At 44.1% G+C, this 21330-nt stretch overlaps 1 protein-coding gene across 3 annotated transcripts in view; it reads left to right on the top strand.

Annotated features, from left to right (window-relative positions):
- FLT3 (fms related receptor tyrosine kinase 3) overlaps nt 1-21330 on the top strand; it is a 126213-nt gene that overhangs the window by 71492 nt on the left and 33391 nt on the right. For all 3 annotated transcript variants that reach the window (XM_073662475.1, XM_073662474.1, XM_073662476.1), the window contains exons 8-9: nt 759-903; nt 17964-18132. In XM_073662475.1, coding sequence (XP_073518576.1) covers nt 759-903; nt 17964-18132 — 314 coding nt within the window. The remainder of the gene's footprint in view (nt 1-758; nt 904-17963; nt 18133-21330) is intronic.

The following is a 21330-nucleotide window of genomic DNA, read 5'->3' as shown; positions in this document are numbered from 1 at the left end:
ACCCATACCAATTTTGGAAAGTTTTTTTCCCCCTAATATTATGATGGTATCTCTGATTCGATGAAAGAAGATGATATACGATTGATCGATTCAACTGCTCCATTGAATAAAGAGCCAAACTTAAAGGGGTTGTCCCACAAAGTTCATTTTAATCAATAGATCTTGGAATAATAATCATTTCCACAATTGGATGTGTTTTAAATAAAATGTTCCTGTGCTGAGATAATCTTATAAATGTGCCCCTGCTGTGTACTGTGTAATGGCTGTGTCTGACCGTACAGGAACATGGTCTGATCATACCACAGCTCCTGGGCAGGGGAGAACGCAAAAGAGTATACAGACATTACAGCACAGGATCGCAAATTATTCTTTCTTTGAGGTAAAACAATTTTTAAAAACAGACAGGGAAATGTTTTACCTCACAAAAAGAATCAGCTGTGATCCCGTTCTGTCCTATCTTTATACTCCTTTTCTCTCCCCTGCCCAGGAGCTGTGGTATGATCAGACCATGTTCCTGCACGGTCAGACACAGCCATTACCCAGTACACAGCAGGGGAACATTTATAAGATTATCTCAGCACAGGAACATTTTTTTAAACACATCCAATTGTGGAAGTTATTATTATCCTAAAATGTATTGATTAAAATCAACTTTAAAATTAACTTTGTTTGTGGGAAAACCCCTTTAATTTTTAACTGTAAATATCAAAGTGGTAAGGCACATCACTAATTTATGTTAATAAATTCTTCTATTATAGATGCTGTCCTTTGATAAAAGCTTTTACGGGGATAGTGTGGATATGATAAGAGTGTTGTTAGCGTCAATAGACGGAGGGAAAAGCAGGAACATCATATGTAATTCAACAGTTCATCCAATCAAGTCTGAAAGCCTTAAAGTAGTAGGTAGGAAAAGCTTAAAATTGATAAAAATGAAATGTAAAAGTAAGTTAATTATAATAAATGTAGAGTCAGTGTTTTGTACATTTTGAAACATTTGGTGCCATTAAACAAGTTGCCTGAGTTTGCTACAACTTACATGAACAGGAGCTGGTGACCAGGAGAGCATCGGGATGTTCTTGGGTCAGTAGATTATCCAAAACATGTCCAACAACATGACATCAAAGGTGTAGTCCATCCAGTTTCAGTAATTCATATTTTCTTGTATGCTTTCTATATAAAAAACACAAGCCTGTATATAAAAAAATTAAAAAAAATTCTATGGTTCTATGGTAACAATGAAAAAATGTTTCTCTTTTTTCCTAAGGCTCGATAAAGGGTAGATATTGACTTTTAGGATTGTTACATTCAATAAGCTCCAGTCCTCTTCCACTCTGAAGAGGTTATTTGCACATTTAAAAGGTTTGTCCAAACTTATACTCGCCTCCAGTGCCAGTGCTGTTCCAGTGATGTGAGCACTGGCTATTGTTATGTCACACGATCCCTTCGGCCAATCAATGCTGGCTTCACTCTCCCTCCAAATGTCAATTACATCCGTAGGAAAAAAGTGAGCCATCTCACTTCCTCTGATTGTCTTGATTTATCTGAAGAAGGGGAGAGTGAAGCTAGCTTTGATTGGCACCAGGGATCGCATGACATAACAATGTCACGCAATCCCAGGAGAGCCAGTGCGGACATCACTGAAACTGTACCGGCACCAGAGTTGAGTATTAGAGTTATTATTTTCTTGGGAGAAACATAGGGATTGAAGCTTGAAGAGGAAAATTTGCATATTCCAGGTGCCTTCTGGGAAAAGCGAAGAGTCTCCTTCAGCTAGAAGATCGTTGGGTACAGCTGGGACCAGCTGCTTGGAAAGCATCGCCAAACCAGGGATTGAAGCTTGAAGAGGACAATTTGCATATTCCAGGTGCCTTCTGGGAAAAGCGAAGAGTCTCCTTCAGCTAGAAGATCGTTGGGTACAGCCGGGATCAGCTGCTTGGAAAGCATCGCCAAACCAGGGATTGAAGCTTGAAGAGGACAATTTGCATATTCCAGGTGCCTTCTGGGAAAAGCGAAGAGTCTCCTTCAGCTAGAAGATCGTTGGGTACAGCCGGGATCAGCTGCTTGGAAAGCATCACCAAACCAGGGATTGAAGCTTGAAGAGGACAATTTGCAAATTTGTTTAATTTGTTTATCCTAGGGTATCACAAGAAAGAAGACAGACATCAAGTCAGCAGGGACAAGGAGCAGCATGGCAGATATGACAACCTACATGGTAAGCTGCAACATGTGCTACATGTAGAGATGAGCGTTGTTCTACTCGAACTGTTCGCCAATCTCAAATTCGAGCTGTTTTGGGCGGTGTTCGAGCCGATCGGCGAACACGAACAATTTGAGAAAAATTCGGCTGTTCGAGGTTATGTTCGATAACTGTTCGTGCACCAAAATCATAACTGGATTTTTTCTCAGTAATGATGAAAATTAATGTTAATACGCAGTTTGAGTGTACAGCGGGGCGGGGGGAGGGGCAGGGGATGGATCTCTGCAGGAACAATGAAGATCTCCATTTTTTTTTCTCTTTCCCGCATTTGCAGTGGGGAGGTGCAATCTGTCAGCCTATCAGCAGCGCACACACGGAGCGAAGTGCTTTTTTTCACACAAGCAAGGGCATGTGTGATTGGCAGTGTATGTCACATGTCCTTGCCCTATAAGACCAAGCCATTTTCCCCGTCGCCACCATTTTCTCACTGCTGCAGCTGCGTGTTAGACGGCACCGCTGTTGCTGTGTGCGCTATACCTTGTTAATTTCAAGCCAATTTTCGCACAAATATACAGATAGCTTGGGAGTAGGGAATAGTTGTGATTGCAGTCCTTTTAAGGACTAGGTTACAGCATTTCCTACGACTTTTATCAGGCAGGTCTGTGCTCTTAAATAGATAGATTGTGGGAGTAAAGACTAATTGTAATTGGAGTCCTTTTCAGGACTAGGTTACATCAGTTCCTATCAGTTTTTGCCAGGCAGGTCTGTGCCAGTGCTGTGCAAGTTTTTTTCACAGCATTTGGCTGAATCTAGCAAAGCTAATCCTTTTTGGCCTATTGCAGAGTGTGTTAGTCAGTGGAGTAGCCTATCTGTGTTGCAAGATATACCACCTGTGTATAGAATACCAATTTTTTTACTGCACCTAGTGAAGTAAAATCTTTTGGGCATAGCATCATTCTATTAGTCCATCTATACTGACCTCCATCAGGTTGCAAACTGAATATAATTTTTTTCTGCATCTAGCTCTGAAAAAATATTTGGGCTTCTAGCAGTGTGTGGGACTTGGTCTATTAGTCCATCTATACTGACCTCCATCAGGTTGCAAATTAAAAATAATTTTTTTCTTCATTTAGCTCTGAAAAAATATTTGGGCTTCTAGCAGTGTGTGGGACTTGTTCTATTAGTCCTTCTATACTGACCTCCAGCAGGTTGCAAATTGAATATAATTTTTTTCTGCATCTAGCTCTGAAAAAATATTTGGGCTTCTAGCGGTGTGTGGGACTTGGTCTATTAGTCCATCTATACTGACCTCCATCAGGTTGCAAATTAAAAATAATTTTTTTCTGCATCTAGCTCTGAAAAAATATTTGGGCTTCTAGCAGTGTGTGGGACTTGGTCTATTAGTCCATCTATACTGACCTCCATCAGGTTGCAAATTAAAAATAATTTTTTTCTTCATTTATCTCTGAAAAAATATTTGGGCTTCTAGCAGCGTGTGGGACTTGTTCTATTAGTCCATCTATACTGACCTCCATCAGGTTGCAAATTAAAAATAATTTTTTTCTGCATCTAGCTCTGAAAAAATATTTGGGCTTCTAGCAGTGTGTGGGACTTGGTCTATTAGTCCATCTATACTGACCTCCATCAGGTTGCAAATTAAAAATAATTTTTTTCTTCATTTAGCTCTGAAAAAATATTTGGGCTTCTAGCAGTGTGTGGGACTTGTTCTATTAGTCCTTCTATACTGACCTCCAGCAGGTTGCAAATTGAATATAATTTTTTTCTGCATCTAGCTCTGAAAAAATATTTGGGCTTCTAGCGGTGTGTGGGACTTGGTCTATTAGTCCATCTATACTGACCTCCATCAGGTTGCAAATTAAAAATAATTTTTTTCTGCATCTAGCTCTGAAAAAATATTTGGGCTTCTAGCAGTGTGTGGGACTTGGTCTATTAGTCCATCTATACTAACCTCCATCAGGTTGCAAATTGAATAAAAAAAATTTCTGCATCTAGCTCTGAAAAAATATTTGGGCTTCTAGCGGTGTGTGGGACTTGGTCTATTAGTCCATCTATACTGACCTCCATCAGGTTGCAAATTAAAAATATTTTTTTTCTGCATCTAGCTCTGAAAAAATATTTGGGCTTCTAGCAGTGTGTGGGACTTGGTCTATTAGTCCATCTATACTGACCTCCATCAGGTTGCAAATTAAAAATAATTTTTTTCTTCATTTATCTCTGAAAAAATATTTGGGCTTCTAGCAGCGTGTGGGACTTGTTCTATTAGTCCATCTATACTGACCTCCATCAGGTTGCAAATTAAAAATAATTTTTTTCTGCATCTAGCTCTGAAAAAATATTTGGGCTTCTAGCAGTGTGTGGGACTTGGTCTATTAGTCCATCTATACTGACCTCCATCAGGTTGCAAATTGAATAAAAAAATTTTCTGCATCTAGCTCTGAAAAAATATTTGGGCTTCTAGCGGTGTGTGGGACTTGGTCTATTAGTCCATCTATACTGACCTCCATCAGGTTGCAAATTAAAAATAATTTTTTTCTGCATCTAGCTCTGAAAAAATATTTGGGCTTCTAGCAGTGTGTGGGACTTGGTCTATTAGTCCATCTATACTGACCTCCATCAGGTTGCAAATTGAATAAAAAAATTTTCTGCATCTAGCTCTGAAAAAATATTTGGGCTTCTAGCGGTGTGTGGGACTTGGTCTATTAGTCCATCTATACTGACCTCCATCAGGTTGCAAATTAAAAATAATTTTTTTCTGCATCTAGCTCTGAAAAAATATTTGGGCTTCTAGCAGTGTGTGGGACTTGGTCTATTAGTCCATCTATACTGACCTCCATCAGGTTGCAAATTGAATAAAATAATTTTCTGCATCTAGCTCTGAAAAAATATTTGGGCTTCTAGCGGTGTGTGGGACTTGGTCTATTAGTCCATCTATACTGACCTCCATCAGGTTGCAAATTAAAAATAATTTTTTTCTGCATCTAACCCAGCCAATAGTTTTGGCCTAATACCACAGTTTGGCCACTCAGCTCTGCTCGGTTACCATCCATTGTTTTTTTGTGCAAACAACTCCAGAGTTGTGAATTAGTTAACCACCAAAATGAGTGGAAAAAGGCCTGCTGCTGGTGGAAAGGGGAATAGGCGTGTTGGGAAGGGGAAAAAAGGTTGTGTCCGTGGGGTAGGTGCAGAAGAAAGACCATCTTCCAGCCAAACTAAAATGTCTACTTCTTTTAGCGGACAATGTGATAAGATCCCTTTCTTACGGCCACGCCAATCGCTACAAATTCCAGATGAGGCACAAAAACAGCAGGTGCTTCAACGGATATCAAGTGCTCCTTTAAGTGGGCTCTCCTCCACATCAACTTCAACATCACAAATACTCCAGTCCTCAAAGGTGTCACCCAAATCGCACTTGCTTCCTCACAGCTCCCAAATCTCCAGCTGCCCGTCTGAGTATGAGGTAGAACAGATGGTTGAGTCTGCAGAGCTGTTTACTCATACTATAGCCTGGGAATCAGAGGTCGACTCCAGCGCTTCTGTGAATCCAGACGAGGAAATGATCTGCACTGATGCCCAGAATCTTTATGAGTCGGATCCAGGACCAGACGCAGAAGGTTCTGACCATAATGTAGACCCTCATTCCCAAACTGTAACTCCTGTTGGTGGAGACAATGAGGAAGACGATGATAAGACTCAAATACCTGACTGGAGCGACAACTTTAGTTTTTTGTCAGGGCAGGAACAGGTTGGCTCTGAGGACGACGGGTGTGATAACGCACAGGGTGATGATGATGAGGTCGGAGATCCCACTTACTGTCAACCCACAGTCAGCCAAGAGATGAGGTCAGCAGAGGAGGTGGAGGAAGATGCTAGTGACGACGAGGTCAGGTTGCGCCTTCCTGGACAGAGACGTAGTACTGGAAGCACGTCAACAACTGCATCCTCAAACACAACTCTGCCTCTCACCACAAGTCGTGGTGGCTCTTCAGGTCGCATGGGTGCTAAGCCTTGCATAGCCTGGGCATTTTTTCAGATCGATAAAGATGACCCAACTCGTGTTATCTGTAACATTTGTCAGCAAAAGCTAAGTAGAGGCCAAAAAATACATAGTTTGAGTACTTCATGCATGAACCGGCACATGGACATGAAGCATAAGTTGCAGTGGGAAGCTCAGTGTGCTACAATGCGGTCTAGCCGGCCGGGCCAACCACCGTCTGCCATATCTTGTGCATCCGCGGCCTCTTCATCCTCTGTGACTGGGGGGACAGCAGTCACACCTGTTTTGGGGCGCAGACCTGCCACCTCTTTACCCGCAACAGCCAGCGTGATTGGCAGGTCATCATTTTCTTTGGAGGTGGTAACACCAGCTGGTCTTGAGCGCTGTCCGACATCGATAGCACCACCTTTGGATCAAGGCAACCTAACATGTCCGCCTGCATCTTCCTCACAGACCGGCAGTTTGCCGGGGACACCCTTATCAACCCCGTCTAAGCACAATAGCCAGCCCTCGGTCCCTCAGATGTGGACAAGTAAAAGACCATTTCCTCCTAGCCATGAGAAAGCTAAGAGGTTGAATTTCACCATCTGCAAGCTCTTGGCTACAGAAATGCTGCCTTTCCGCCTGGTGGACACAGAGGATTTTCGAGACCTTATGTCCGTCGCAGTGCCCCAGTACCAGATGCCCAGTCGGCACTACTTCTCAAAGAAAGGTGTGCCTGCGCTCCACCAGCATGTCGCACACAACATCACCGCTTCTTTGAGAAACTCTGTGTGTGACAGGGTGCATTTCACCACAGACACTTGGACGAGTAGGCATGGACAGGGGCGTTACATGTCGCTGACTGGGCACTGGGTAACTATGGTGACAGCAGGACAAGGGGCTGCTGTCCAAGTCTTGCCGTCCCCACGAGTTGTGCGTCAATCCTCTTTATGTCATTTTTCCTCCACTGCTTCTGCCTCCTCAACCTCCTCTCGGTCTTCCACCTGCACCCAAAGCCTGTCTGGTCATGCCACAAGCTTTCTAACTGCGCAGAAGGGATCCTGCACACCTCCTTACTATGCTGGCAGTAGGGCTCAACGTCATCAGGCGGTTTTTACATTGAAATGTCTGGGAAATGTGAGTCACACAGCTGAGGAGTTGTGGTCAGCTCTGGAGAACCAATTTCATGAATGGTTGTCTCCACTGGACCTGAAACCAGGGAAGGCCGTGTGCGACAATGCTGCAAACCTGGGTGCGGCCCTTCGCCGGGGCAATGTCACACACGTGCCTTGTATGGCTCACGTGTTGAACCTGGTTGTCCAGCAATTTTTAGCCCACTATCCCAGACTAGATGGCCTTCTGCAGAGGGCACGGTCGCTGTGTGCTCACTTCCGCCGTTCGCATCCCGCAGCTCAGCGACTTACATCTCTACAGAAGTCGTTGGGCCTGCCACTTCACCGGCTAAAATGCGATGTGCCTACCCGGTGGAATTCAACTCTGCACATGTTGCAGCGACTGTGGCAGCACCGACAAGCCCTGGTGCAATACGTTCTGACGTATAGCCTGGGCCAACGAGATTCAGAGGTGGGGCAAATCACGCTGGAGGAGTGGTCTCAGATCAGGGACCTATGCACCCTTCTGCACAGTTTTGAAATGGCGACGAAGATGTTTAGTGCTGACGATGCCATTATCAGCATGACTATTCCGGTGATTTACATGCTGGAGCACATGTTAAACAGAATTCGGAGTCAGGTGGTGGCACAAGAGGAGGTGGAGGAAGTAGAGGAGGAGGAGTTGTATGCGGAAGGGCTAACATCTGCAAGGTCCAGACGGTCGGCAGCACCAAGGCGGCAGGCATGTGAGGGTGGGGGAGATGATTTTACCAGGGCGCATGGTAGCAGCCAAACTAGTGAGGAAGGTGCAGGAGCCCAGGAAGAAGTGGAGGACGAACTGATGGAAGACTCATCAGATGAGGGAGACCTTGATCACATTTCTGTTGTGCGAGGTTGGGGGGAGAGGACAGAGGAAGGAAGCATGATTGCTACCTCGCCACCAACACAACAGGGACTTGGTGCTCCTGGATGCGCAACACACATGAGTGCCTTCTTGCTGCACTACCTGCAACATGACCCTCGAATTGTGAGAATTAGAAATAATCCTGACTACTGGGTTGCCACACTGTTAGATCCCCGGTACAAAAGTAAATTTGCAGAAATTATTCCTGCCATAGAAAGGGATGCACGCATGCAGGAGTATCAGCAGAGACTGTTGCAGAATCTTACATGTGCTTTTCCACAAAATACCAGTGGTGCACGTAGTGAATCTCACAGTTCCAACTTGCCAACCGTGGGACCGTCAAGTGTTCAGCACTCAAACCGTAACAGAACCACAGTATCTGCTGGTAACATCAATTTTGCGGAATCATTTCACCACTTTTTTAGCCCATCCTTTGCAAGGCCACAGGAGACAAGAAGTCTGACACATAGTCAACGACGATGGTACAGGAGTATCTCCAAGTAAACATTGAAGCCACGACTGTGTCACTGGACCCTTGCTCTTTTTGGGCTTCCAATCTGGATAAATGGCCGGAGCTAGCCACTTACGCCTTGGAGATCTTATCATGCCCCGCAGCCAGCGTTCTGTCTGAACGTGTGTTCAGCGCTGCTGGTGGTGTGCTGACAGATAAGCGCACGCGGCTCTCCACTGATAATGTAGACAGACTCACGTTCATAAAGATGAACAAATCATGGATCCGAAACGACTTTTCTACCCCTGTGTCATCCTGGGGAGAGTAAAAGCTTGATGATTGGTTAAAATCACCCTACCAACCGTTTTAAGCTTTCAAATTACTAATCATGTTTATCTGTATCTTGACTGGAAAATAATTTGGGCTTTGTAGCAGTGTGCAGCACTGATCCTATTAGGCCATCTATAATAAGCTTCACCAGATTTAAAATTAAAAATAATTTTTAGCTGCATCTAGCCCGGAAAATAATTTTGGGGCTCCGAGATGCGCAAGACACATAAGTGCCTTCTTGCTGCACTACCTGCAGCATGACCCTCATATTGTCAGAATTCGAAGTAATCATGACTACTGGGTTGCCACACTCTTAGATCCCCCAAACTTTTCGATCAACCTTTTCATTTTAATAAAGACCAAAAAAATGGTCATTTTTGAAATTATAAGCATTAGCAGGTTGTTAGAAACTGAAATCAAACAGTTTTCAACTCAAAACTTTATTCTAGGTGATGTTACATTTTCACATAGGACCCCTTGTTCGAAAGGAGCTTCTGAACTCTCTCGTCCATTGAATTTGTCAGGTTTTGGATGGTTTCTGCTTCAGTTGTTTTGCATGAGGACAGAATACCCTCCCAGAGCTGTTGCTTAGATGTGAACTGCCTCCCGCCATCATAGACACTCCTTTTAATGATGCTCCAAAGGTTCTGAATGGGGTAGAGGTCAGGGGAGCATGGGGGTCACACCATAAGTTTGTCCCCTTTTATGCCCATATCAGCCAGAGATGCAGATGTTTTATGTGCAGCATGAGATGGTGCATTATCATGCAGAAAAATGATCTTGCTGTGAAATACACGGTTCTTCTTCTTGAACCATGGCAGGAAGTGCTGTTTGAGAAAATCCACATACATTATGGAGTTCATCTTTAGCGCCTTCAGGGATCCTAAAGGGGCCGACAATCTCTCTCCCCATGATTCCAGCCCAAAACATTACTCCACCTCCTCCTTGTTGGCGCTGTAGCCGTGTTTGCGTGGGGTGTCCATCAACCAGCCATCCTCCACTCCATTCATCTGGACCATCGAGCGCTGCACGGCACTCATCCGTGAACAAAACAGTTTTGAAATCAGTCTTCATGTAATGTTTGGCCCACTGGAGCCGTTTCTGCTTGTGTGAAGTGGATAGAGGAGGTCGACAGGATGGCATATGCACAGCTGCAAACCTCTGAAGGACCCTGCATCTTGTTGTTCGGGGGACGTTGGAGGCACAAGCAGCTTCAAAAACTTGTCTGCTGCTATGACAAGGCTTTTTTGCCGCTGCTCTTTCAACCTGACGTAATTGCCTGTAGGAAAGAGTCCTCAATTTGCCCTTATCAGCACGCACACGTGTGTACTGTGAATCAGCTACATACTTCTTGATTGCCAAGACACTTCATCCTGATCATCGCACAATGTTGATTGTAGTCATGCCTTGACCTAAACACTCCACAATTTGTTGCTTCTCAGCAGCCGACACATCCTTTTTCTTTCCCATTTTGGCAGAAAATGTAGGCTGCTTAATAATGTGAGAGAGCCTTCTTAAGTAGTCTTGCCTTTCATTGGACACACCTGCCAAACTAATTAGCACAGGTGTCTGCAATTGCTTACAGTGATATAAAGAGCCCTGACACACATCACCATCAATGAGTTTAACTGACAAACAAACAAATTCTTCCCTTATCACTCCTAAACACTTTTTGCATAATAATTTGGAACGCGGTGTACATGTGCTTTTCCACAAAACACCAGTGGTTCACGTAGTGAATCTTACAGTTCTAACTTGCCAACCGTGGTCTGTATGGAATTGTTCAATAAAGGGCCCAAAATTAAGATAACATAGATGGGAGAGGTCTCTATGAATAGGAATTCCTAAGTATTTGATACCCTGTGAGGGCCAGGCAAAGGGAAAGTTGGACTGGATGGAATCCTATATGGATTTAGGGAGGGAGACATCGAGGGCCTCAGACTTCGCTGCATTGATTTTAAAATTTTACCATGTAACAAAGTGATCTATTTCAGCCATAACAGCATGGATGGATATATGTGATTGAGTGATATATACTAGGACATCATCAGCAAATAGAGAGCACTTGTACTCGGTGCCTCCCACCTCAATCCACCTAATATTGGGGTTATGGCGAATTGATGAGAGCAGGTGCTCCGTCACTAGGATGTATAAGAGAGGGGACAGAGGACATCCCTGCCTTGTCCCATTGGTGATTGTGAAAGGTGATGAAAATGTTCTGACGCACCCCCTGGGCCTTGGGACACCCGGAGCCGGACCCTTTTTGGTGGATGCTGGTGGTTGTAGTCTTCGTGGCGGCGATCTGGTTCCATGGCTCAGGGCGGTCAAACCAGTGGCGGAACTATTTATGTGGTTTTGATGTTTAAATGTCCGACTACGCCACCCGTGGATTGCGGTCAGAGTGAACCGCCGCTACAGGGCAGACCGCTAAGGCTGGTGTTGTGGGTGCAGCAGAGCGTAGCATAACTCCCCACGGGAGGAGTATAGCCTCAGGGCAGTGTATGCGGAGGATGGGGGTGATGGTGCAGGGCAGCAGCAGTAACGACACGGAGTCAGTGATGCAGTTCAGGGCCTTTACTCACAGTTCTTATTATCCAGACCACGTCTGCAGGTAACGGCTGCCCACGTCGTACTGTGCTCACCAGGTGAGGGGCTCAGACAACTCCCAGATAACTTTGGAGCGCTTCACAGGACCCCCTTTGTGTGTCCTTTGTCTGGCCTTTCTTACCAACACTTCTGTCCGGCTGCCTCGGGCCTCCTCTTGGTAAACTTGGCGCCAGTTTCCCTGACCCTATGTGGTGCCTTCCTAGCGGGTGGAGCAAGGGGCTGCGCCACATAAAATGTCAGAGCTATTTTCTAGCTGAGGGTCGTTTCCTGCCTCCACTAGTTCGGGGACCGGTCTCCCCCTTTGGCCTGACCCCTCCACGCAGGTGGATTCGGGCGTGCGGTGGCGACTCGCCCGTCCGCACCCCTGGGATCCCTTCATTCCTCGTTCCTGGAGCCTTCTCCGCTCCTCTTCCTTCCTTCTCCCTCTTGCAGGCCTGGGCCTCTGTTACTAGGCCCGCCTCCGGAGCAGAGCTCATGCAGAGCCCCTGCTCCCTGCCACTTCTGCTCAGACTTCTCTGCACTGAACTAAGATGGTGCCCACCTTTTATACTCCCTTCTCAATGCACCCAGGAACTGCTTCCTCCCTGCTCCTGCACTGCAGGGTTCCCCTTCCTCAGTGTTCCCTCCCCCCACTCCAGCCAGGGACAGGGACTGTCGTGCCCATCTCAGGGGCATATTGGTCGCCCTGCCCCACGGCAATGTGGTGTAATGCATGCAGGTGTCGGGTCCTGATCCACACTCCATCCTTATCTGAGAGTGAGATATCACACCTCTGGGTGAGGTGCAATACGTCTGTAGCAACCGAGCCCTCGGTGCTACAGTTCCATTTATCTTCAGCCTAGGTGACGTATTGTGATACAGGGCCGTGATTTTGGCTATAAAAGGGTCCCCTAGACCCCTACCCCAAGCTTTTTAAGAGAATCATATATGGCGTGCCAGGAGACTCTATGGAATGCTTTCTCAGCATCCAACGAGAATATCTACTTACAAATTTTTAACTGCATCTAGCCCAGGAAATACTTTGTGCCTAGTAGCAGTGTCTGCTAGTCAGCGGATTATCCCGGCTGTTAAGCAAGCTACACCACCTGTAGTTTGGACACTTAATTTTTTCAAAGGAAATGCTTCGGGACCACGGGATACTTAGTGAAGAGCATCAGGAGGCACCCCAAGGCATAGGGGCTGGGACTGGCACTAGGATGCCTTGCGGTGGACAGCCGAGCTCGATCCTTATAAAAGCTTTTTAACTGCAGCAGCTTTAGTGGACGCTACTGGAGCTGGAATTACGCGGCTGCTGGCATGAGACTTGCCCTCCAATAGATCCTTGTAAATGGATTTAAAGTGTATTCATTCAAATTAGAGGGACAATTTAAATTAAAAAGCTTAGAGCTGCCTCCACCACAGGGGGGCTCTCTCGACCCACCAGCGGACAGGCACCAGTATTGGGAGAGGGGGGCTGGCCGTCAGGGTTCACCGCGGCTCTGGCACAAACCCGGCGACACGGAGGTGGCACGGGCAGGAGCGGACTGGCCGTCTCGGCTTCTCACTTTTTGGATTTTAGAAGGGCATGACATGCCTATATCTGTGTCTCCCCCTCCTTTTACTCCTCCACCTCTTTTCTTTTCGCATGACTATATGTACTTGTCACTTTTCCATGTGTTAGTTGTGTCTTCTGAGCAGTTTGTCAGCTTTTGGACACCTTTGAAGGTGTTTTCTATGTGTTTCTATGTGTTTTTGTTTGCCTGCCATTGGTTTTAACGGTGTTCGAAGGTGTTCGACGAACAGTTCGACGAACAGTTCGGCGAACACACGGGTGTTCGACGAACCGAACTCGAACACTACGGGGGTGGCTCAACACTAGCTACATGTTCACAGATCGACCAGAAGCTGAAACCAACTTCACCTGCCAGAAGTGTAGACTACTGGCTCTTTTAGAAGAAAAGGTGCGGGGACTGGAAGAAAGAATTGCGACATTAAAACTCATCAAGGAAAATGAAGACTTCCTGGATAGAACAGAAGCGTCACTACTGGTCACGGAAAGTCAAGGAAGCATCAGAGAACCTCCACAGGCAGACAAGTGGAGGCAAGTGACCAAAAGAAGCAAGAAGACCATGGAGACACCACCAACCACACAACTGAGAAACAGATTCCAAGGACTTGTGGAGGACGAAGATGGCACACCTAAGGATGAGGAACTACCAGCAAGCAAAAAAGAAAAGAGCACCCAGAAACACCCAGAAGCGACAAGAAAAAGGACAACCAAGAAGGGAAGAAGAGTGGTGGTGGTGGGAGACTCACTACTGAGAGGAACAGAAGCAGCTATCTGCAGACCGGACATAACCGCAAGAGAAGTATGCTGCCTCCCAGGGGCGAAGATCAAGGATGTTACCGATAGGATACCGAAGCTCATCAGTTCCAAGGATGTCCACCCATTTCTTCTGATACATGTTGGCACCAATGACACGGCAAAGAAGGACCTACCGACAATCTGCAAGGACTTTGAAGCATTGGGGAAGAAAGTAAAAGAACTGGATGCGCAGGTAGTTTTTTCTTCTATCCTTCCAGTAGACGGGCATGGCGTCAGGAGATGGAACAGGATCCTTGATGTGAACAACTGGCTGAGACGATGGTGCAGACAACAAGGATTTGGATTCCTGGACCACGGTGTGAATTACCTCTATGACGGACTCCTTGCCAGAGACGGACTACACCTCAACAAACCCGGGAAGCACACATTCGCCAGGAGACTCGCAACACTCATCAGGAGGGTGTTAAACTTGAAGAAGAGGGGATGGGAAGAAAAACGCCGGACACGAACATGCAACCAGAGAACATACTAATGAAAGATACGAAGTGCGACAAAGAAGGTCCAAGACAAGATACTTGGAAGGGAGGTAAGAAAATTTCTAATACAATCCACAGGGAGAAGATTGGAACAAAACAAAATCGTGTAAACTGCGTGCTAGCAAATGCCAGGAGCCTGACAAACAAGATGGATGAACTGGAAGCAGAAATATCTACAGGTAACTATGACATAGTGGGAATAACCGAGACATGGTTAGATGAAAGCTATGACTGGGCAGTTAACTTACAGGGTTACAGTCTGTTTAGAAGGGATCGAAGAAGTCGGAAAGGGGGTGGAGTCTGTCTATATGTAAAGACATGTCTAAAGCCTACAATACGGGAGGATGTATGGGAGGGAAATGAGGAGGTCGAGTCCTTATGGGTGGAGATACATGGGGCAAAAAACAATAATAAAATTATCATAGGAGTCTGTTATAAACCACCAAATATAGCAGAAGCCACGGAAAGTCTATTAATGAGACAAATAGACGAAGTAGCAAAAAATAACGAGGTGATTATTATGGGGGACTTCAACTACCCCGATATAGACTGGGAAACCGAAAGCTGTAGATCTCAGAAAGGAAACAGGTTTCTGTCAATTATCAAAGACAATTATTTGTCACAACTTGTGCAGGAACCAACTAGAGGGACGGCTCTTTTAGACTTAATATTAACTAGCAGGCCAGACAGAATAACTGAGGTGCAGGTCGGGGGGCACCTGGGAAATAGTGACCACAACATTATACAATTCCACATGTGCTTCAGTAGGTGCCCAGCAAGGGACTCACAAAAACACTGAACTTCAGGAGGGCAAAGTTTGATCAGCTAAGAGATGCCCTTCAACTTATAGACTGGGATAGTATCTTTAGTAATAGGAGCACGGATAGAAAATGGGAAATTTTCAAAACAGTCCTACATAGTCACTGTAGAAGGTACATACCTTATGGGAATAAAAGGGCTAGGAATAGGAGGAAGCCAATGTGGCTAAATAAGGAAGTCAAGAGGGCAATGAAAAACAAAAAAAGGGCTTTCGGTAAACTTAAACAAGAAGGCAGCGAGGAAGCGCTAATATCTTATAGGGAAAAAAACAAAATCTGTAAGAAACAAATAAGAATAGCAAAAGAGGAGACAGAGAGACTAATTGCCAAAGAAAGTAAAACGAATCCCAAACTGTTCTTTAACTATATAAACAGTAAAAGGATTAAAACTGATGGCATTGGCCCATTGAAAAATAACCTGGGTAAAATCATAGAGGGCAATGAGGGTAAAGCAAATCTACTCAATAGCTTCTTCTCCACTGTTTTCACAAAAGAAAACAATTTATCGGAGGAAATGCAGAGTGATAAAGTAAACCCTCCGCTAAATATCACCCACCTAACCCAGGAGAAAGTTCAGAAACGCCTAAATAATATCAAAATAGACAAGTCACCAGGCCCAGATGACATACACCCCCGGGTACTAAAAGAATTAAGTAATGTGATAGACAGACCACTGTATCTTATATTCAAGCACTCTTTATGGACAGGGACTGTCCCACTAGACTGGCGCCAAGCAAATGTGGTACCAATATTCAAAAAGGGGTCTAAAAGTGACCCTGGGAACTATAGACCAGTAAGCTTAACGTCTGTTATGGGTAAATTGTTTGAAGGATTTCTTAGAGATGCTATTGTAGAATATCTTAATGATAATAACTGTCTAACTCCATATCAACATGGATTCATGAGGGATCGCTCCTGCCAAACAAACCTGATCGCCTTCTACGAGGAGGTGAGCTCACAGCTGGACCGGGGAGAGTCAGTGGATGTTGTATACCTTGACTTCTCCAAAGCGTTTGATACCGTGCCACACAAAAGGTTGGTATATAAAATGAGAATGCTTGGCCTGGGGGATAATGTGTGCAAGTGGGTAAATAGCTGGCTGAGTGATAGAAAGCAGAGGGTGGTTATCAATGGAGTAAGCTCAGGGGGTGTCAGGGTTACTAGCGGGGTGCCTCAAGGGTCTGTCTTGGGCCCTATATTATTTAATATATTTATTAATGATCTAGTGGAAGGGTTGCATAGTAAAATAGCAATATTTGCAGATGATACTAAACTTTGTAAAGTAGTTAATACAGATGAGGATAGGGCACAGCTACAGGAGGATTTAGATAAATTGGGGAGTTGGGCCAAAAAATGGCAAATGGGGTTCAATGCCGATAAATGTAAGGTCATGCACATGGGAAAGAAAAACAGCAGTCACCCACACATATTAAATGAGAAACCGTTGGGGAAATCTGACATGGAGAAGGACCTGGGCGTCTTGGTTAATAGCAAATTAAATTGGAGTGCCCAGTGTCAGGCAGCAGCTGCGAAGGCAAATAGAGTCATGGCATGCATCAGAAGAGGAATAGGGGCATATGATGAGAACATTGTTCTTCCTCTGTATAAAGCGCTGGTAAGGCCGCACTTAGAATATTGTGCACAGTTCTGGGCTCCGGTGCTCAGGAAAGACATATTGGAGCTAGAGAGGGTACAAAGGAGGGCGACTAAGGTAATAAAGGGAATGGAGGGACTAGAATACCCAGAGAGGTTGTCAAAATTAGGCCTATTTACGTTGGAAAAGAGAAGGCTTAGGGGAGACCTCATAAACATGTATAAATACATCAGGGGGCAGTACAGAGATCTCTCCCATGACCTGTTTATACCAAGGAGGGTGACAAAGACGAGGGGGCACACTATGCGTCTGGAGGAAAGGAGGTTCCTGCACCAGCATAGAAGGGGATTCTTTACGGTCAGAGCCGTGAGACTCTGGAACTCTCTGGGAGAGGAAGTGGTGATGTCCAACTCACTTAAAGAGTTCAAGAGAGGCCTGGACGCCTTTCTTGAGAACAATAAAATTACATCTTATGCTTATTGATAGTTAATTAATCCAGGGATTTTATCTGACTGCCAGATTGGTGTCGGGAAGTGAATTTTTCCTCAATGATGTAAATTGGCCTATTCCGCATGGTATAGGAATAGCAGAATAGCTGCAGTGCACAAGAAATAGGCTGAACTGGATGGACGCTTGTCTTTTTCGGCCTTATAAACTATGTTACTATGTTAAGGTGTTGTCCGAGTAATAGACTACCCCTTTAATTTCCCAGAGGAGCACTGCATGGCCTATAAGTCTCCTTACGCCAGCTTGGCACTCTCCACAAGGAGAAACATTTCACCATAGACCGCTATTCCCCTAAAATATAGCAACATAGTTCAGAATGATGCCAATAAAAGCTACTTCTCATCCCTTAAAGGTATTCTGTCACTGCATATTTGCTATGTAATCTGACAGCACCATGATGTAGGGGCTGAGACCCTGATTCCAGCAATGTGTCACTTAATTTTCTGGAGGCAGCAGTTATGATATGATCACTGATTTCTCTGCTTCAGATCTAGAACAGCTCAGAATGCTGAGCCCTATGTAACACCGCCGATTGGCAGCTTTCTGTGTACGCTGTGCATAGGCAGAAAGATGCTAATCCGTTATGTTTCTCTCTTGTTTTGTAGACAGCGGATTTATCGACATGGACACTTCAAGTGTAGAACATGACATTGACCCAAGGCAGGACTTTTGCCTTGTCGTAGAGTTTAGAGCATACCCAGCAGTGCAATGTGCATGGATTCACAACTCAAAGGTTTCTCCATGTTCAATCATCACAAATAAAAACATGCAAAGGTATTATAAGCGTGAGTGATGCCAAAACAATTATGTTTTTACTCTTGCCTGAGCGTATGAACTTTGTGTTTAATGTTTCTGGTCACCATTTTTATCTTTCCCGTTGATTCTTTTTATTATAATTTTTTTTTCCACTGAACTAGTTTTTTTTTTTTTTAATAAAAAGTCACAAACAATACTTTTAGGACTTGAAATAGTTTCAACTAGATGTGGTGAAAGGTTCAGTTGTTCTTGGCATCCAAGTCACCACCAAGACCAAAGTTCAAAGCCATCAACAATCTTTCCAGTTCTGCTTCTTTTTTTGTGCCATGTGCAGCTTTTGTTTCAATACAAGTCCGCTCAAAATTACATTTATCGTTGATTTTTTAGGATTTTTTTTTCTAAGGCTATGTGCACACGATGCAGAAATGAAGCAGAAAATTTCTGCATCATTTCTGCATCTCCCTGGCAGAAAAAACGCATGCAGATTGTGCATGCGTTTTTCCTGCAGAATACATGCGGATCCACATGCAGATTCACATGCGTTTCCGCATGCAGATTGACAAGCGCTTTACAGGCGATTTTAGCATCACCTGGAAAGTGCTTGACAACTAGGTCACACTGTATAAATCCATGCAAACAGCATGGATTTATATAGTGTGACCCGAGAGAGTGTATATACTTACCTCCGATGGCCTGCGCTGTCCTGCTTTACACTCCGTTCTCTCGGCTGCCGGCAACTTTGAATTGAAAGACCTGCCGACGTCAGCGTCACGTGACCCGTCACATGACTATGACGTCAGTGCAGGTCCTTCAACTCACTGCAAGTGCCGGGAACCAAGCAGGAGCGCTGCGCGGGCCAACAGATGGTAAGTATATATATATTTTTTATTTTATTCTTGTTTTACAGCTTTTTTAATGGTACCTGGGTGTGGATGAGACTCTCCTCTTCTCCACACTCGGGTACCATCCGCACATTAGAACGCGCCAATAACGCAAGTACAGATGCAGTCTTGCGGAATTGGCGCATTCTAATGCAAGTCAATGGCGGCGAAAACGCCGCGTTTACGCAAAATTAATTGACATGCTGCGGATTTTTGAGCGTAGCGTTTACGCTGCGAAAAAATCCGCATCATGGGCACAGCACATGCGGATTTCAATTGGGGAACATTGCTGCCCTTCTACCATGCGTTTTTCATGCGTGTCCGCGGCGTTTACGCAACTGCAAAAACACCGCGGAAACGCATTAAATACGCATCGTGTGAACTCAGCCTAACAAGTACTATTCGACTATTCTTGACTTTAACATAACTGTTGTCATTTATCTGAAAAGGCAGAACTTTTGTCTTTTTCATCAACTGTTGTCTTCTTCTAACTTTTGTGTTCTTCATATTTAAAGTCTAATTTACTAGTCTCTATTTAGACCATGTTCACATGTAGCATGAAAACTGCTTTTTTCCACAGTTTTTATGCATAAAATCTGCTTAGTTTAAGAGTTTAAGCAAAGTTGATGTCATTTCATGAAAATCCAAGCACCACTATGAGTTTAGCCCTTTGGAGTCACAGACAGTTTTGGCCTTTATGACAAGCCATTTTTTTATTCACTTTCTTATTGTCACGTTCCAAGGGCCATCACTTTTCAATTTGTTTAGCTTCATAATCAAATTGGGGCTTTTTTTGGTGGGGATTAGTTGTATTTTCCATTAGAATCATTTTGGGGTTAAATATAACACAGGTCTACAAAAAAATATTTTTTGTAATCATCGCAGTTGACCTTGTACTTTTCTGAATCATTTTTTTTTGTTCTGATTTCAAAAATGTATATAGTTTTTCTGTAGCAGGTATAGTTTCCATGGAGCAGCATCATTATTATAAGGTATAGGAAATATACTGGCGACATTAAGAAAGCAGTAATCTACATATCAGAAAAAAAATGCTTAACCTCACAAAACAGTTTTTATTGAACCAAAATAATTTCACATGCAAAATAGAAAGCAAAATATGAGCAAAAATTAAAAGTGCTTGACATTAGACTGTCGTTGATACCATTTTTCAGGCTTGTCCCAATATAACATCCAACAGTAATCTGCCATCATTGAATCATTCCAAAAACCCTGGTAGTGTTGTTCCATAACTTTAATGTCCTGGTGAAACCGTTTGCCTTGTTCATCGCTTACATCCCCAAGATTTGGAGGGAAGAAATCTAAATGTGAATGCAAAAAGTGCATTTTCAGAGACGTGCAACATCCAAGACACTATTATGCATTTAGCAGTTCCTCAACACCTTCAACATATTCTGGAGATTTATTTTTTCCTAAGAAGTTTTCACAGATCCACTTGAAACTTTTCCAAGCTCTCAATTCCTTATCATTCGGAGTTCCTTCAAACACATCATCTCTCATAAGCTCTCTGATGTGATGTTTTGCTGGTGAAATGCTGGAGAATTTCTGTGAAATGTACTGGAACCCTTGTGAATTTGTCTTTGCCATGGCTTTCACAAAATTTTTAATCAATCCCAACTTTATATGTAGTGGAGCAAGAAAGATTATTGTTGGAGCAACTAAAGGATTATGCTGTACATTGTGTCTACCTGGAGCATAAATGTTTCTCTGTCCCCAATCACGTTGAGCATAATGCTCTACTGTATTTCTACTGTCTCATAAACACAAGAAGCAACAATATTTTGTGAAACCTCCTTGTATTCCTATTAGCAGACCAATCACTTTCAAATCTCCACTGATACAGTGGGTACGGAAAGTGTTCAGACCCCTTTAAATTTTTCACTCTTTGTTTCATTGCAGCCATTTGGTAAATTCTAAAAAGTTCATTTTTTTTCTCATTAAAGTACACTCTGCACCCCATCTTGACTGAAAAAAAAACAGAAATGTAGAAATTTTTGCAAATTTATTAAAAAAGAAAAACTGAAATATCACATGGTCATAAGTATTCAGACCCTTTGCTCAGTATTGAGTAGAAGCACCCTTTTTAGCTAGTACAGCCATGAGTCTTTTTTCACACCTGGATTTGGGGACCCTCTGCTATTCTTCCTTGCAGATCCTCTCCAGCTCTGTCAGGTTGGTGAACGTTGGTGGACAGCCATTTTCAACTCAGGTGACCCTTCGGCCAAGTCTGATGTCCAGAGCACTCTGGAAGAGGTTTTCATCTAGGATATCTCTGTACTTTGCCGCATTCATGTTTCCTTCAACTGCAACCAGTTGT

The sequence above is a fragment of the Phyllobates terribilis genome, unplaced genomic scaffold (assembly GCF_046119375.1).
Source record: "Phyllobates terribilis strain yellow unplaced genomic scaffold, ASM4611937v1 Scaffold_2__4_contigs__length_985480577, whole genome shotgun sequence".
NCBI classification, from domain to species: domain Eukaryota; kingdom Metazoa; phylum Chordata; class Amphibia; order Anura; family Dendrobatidae; genus Phyllobates; species Phyllobates terribilis.
Note: the sequence above shows the minus strand (reverse complement) of the source record. Positions and strands in the feature narration are given on the sequence as shown.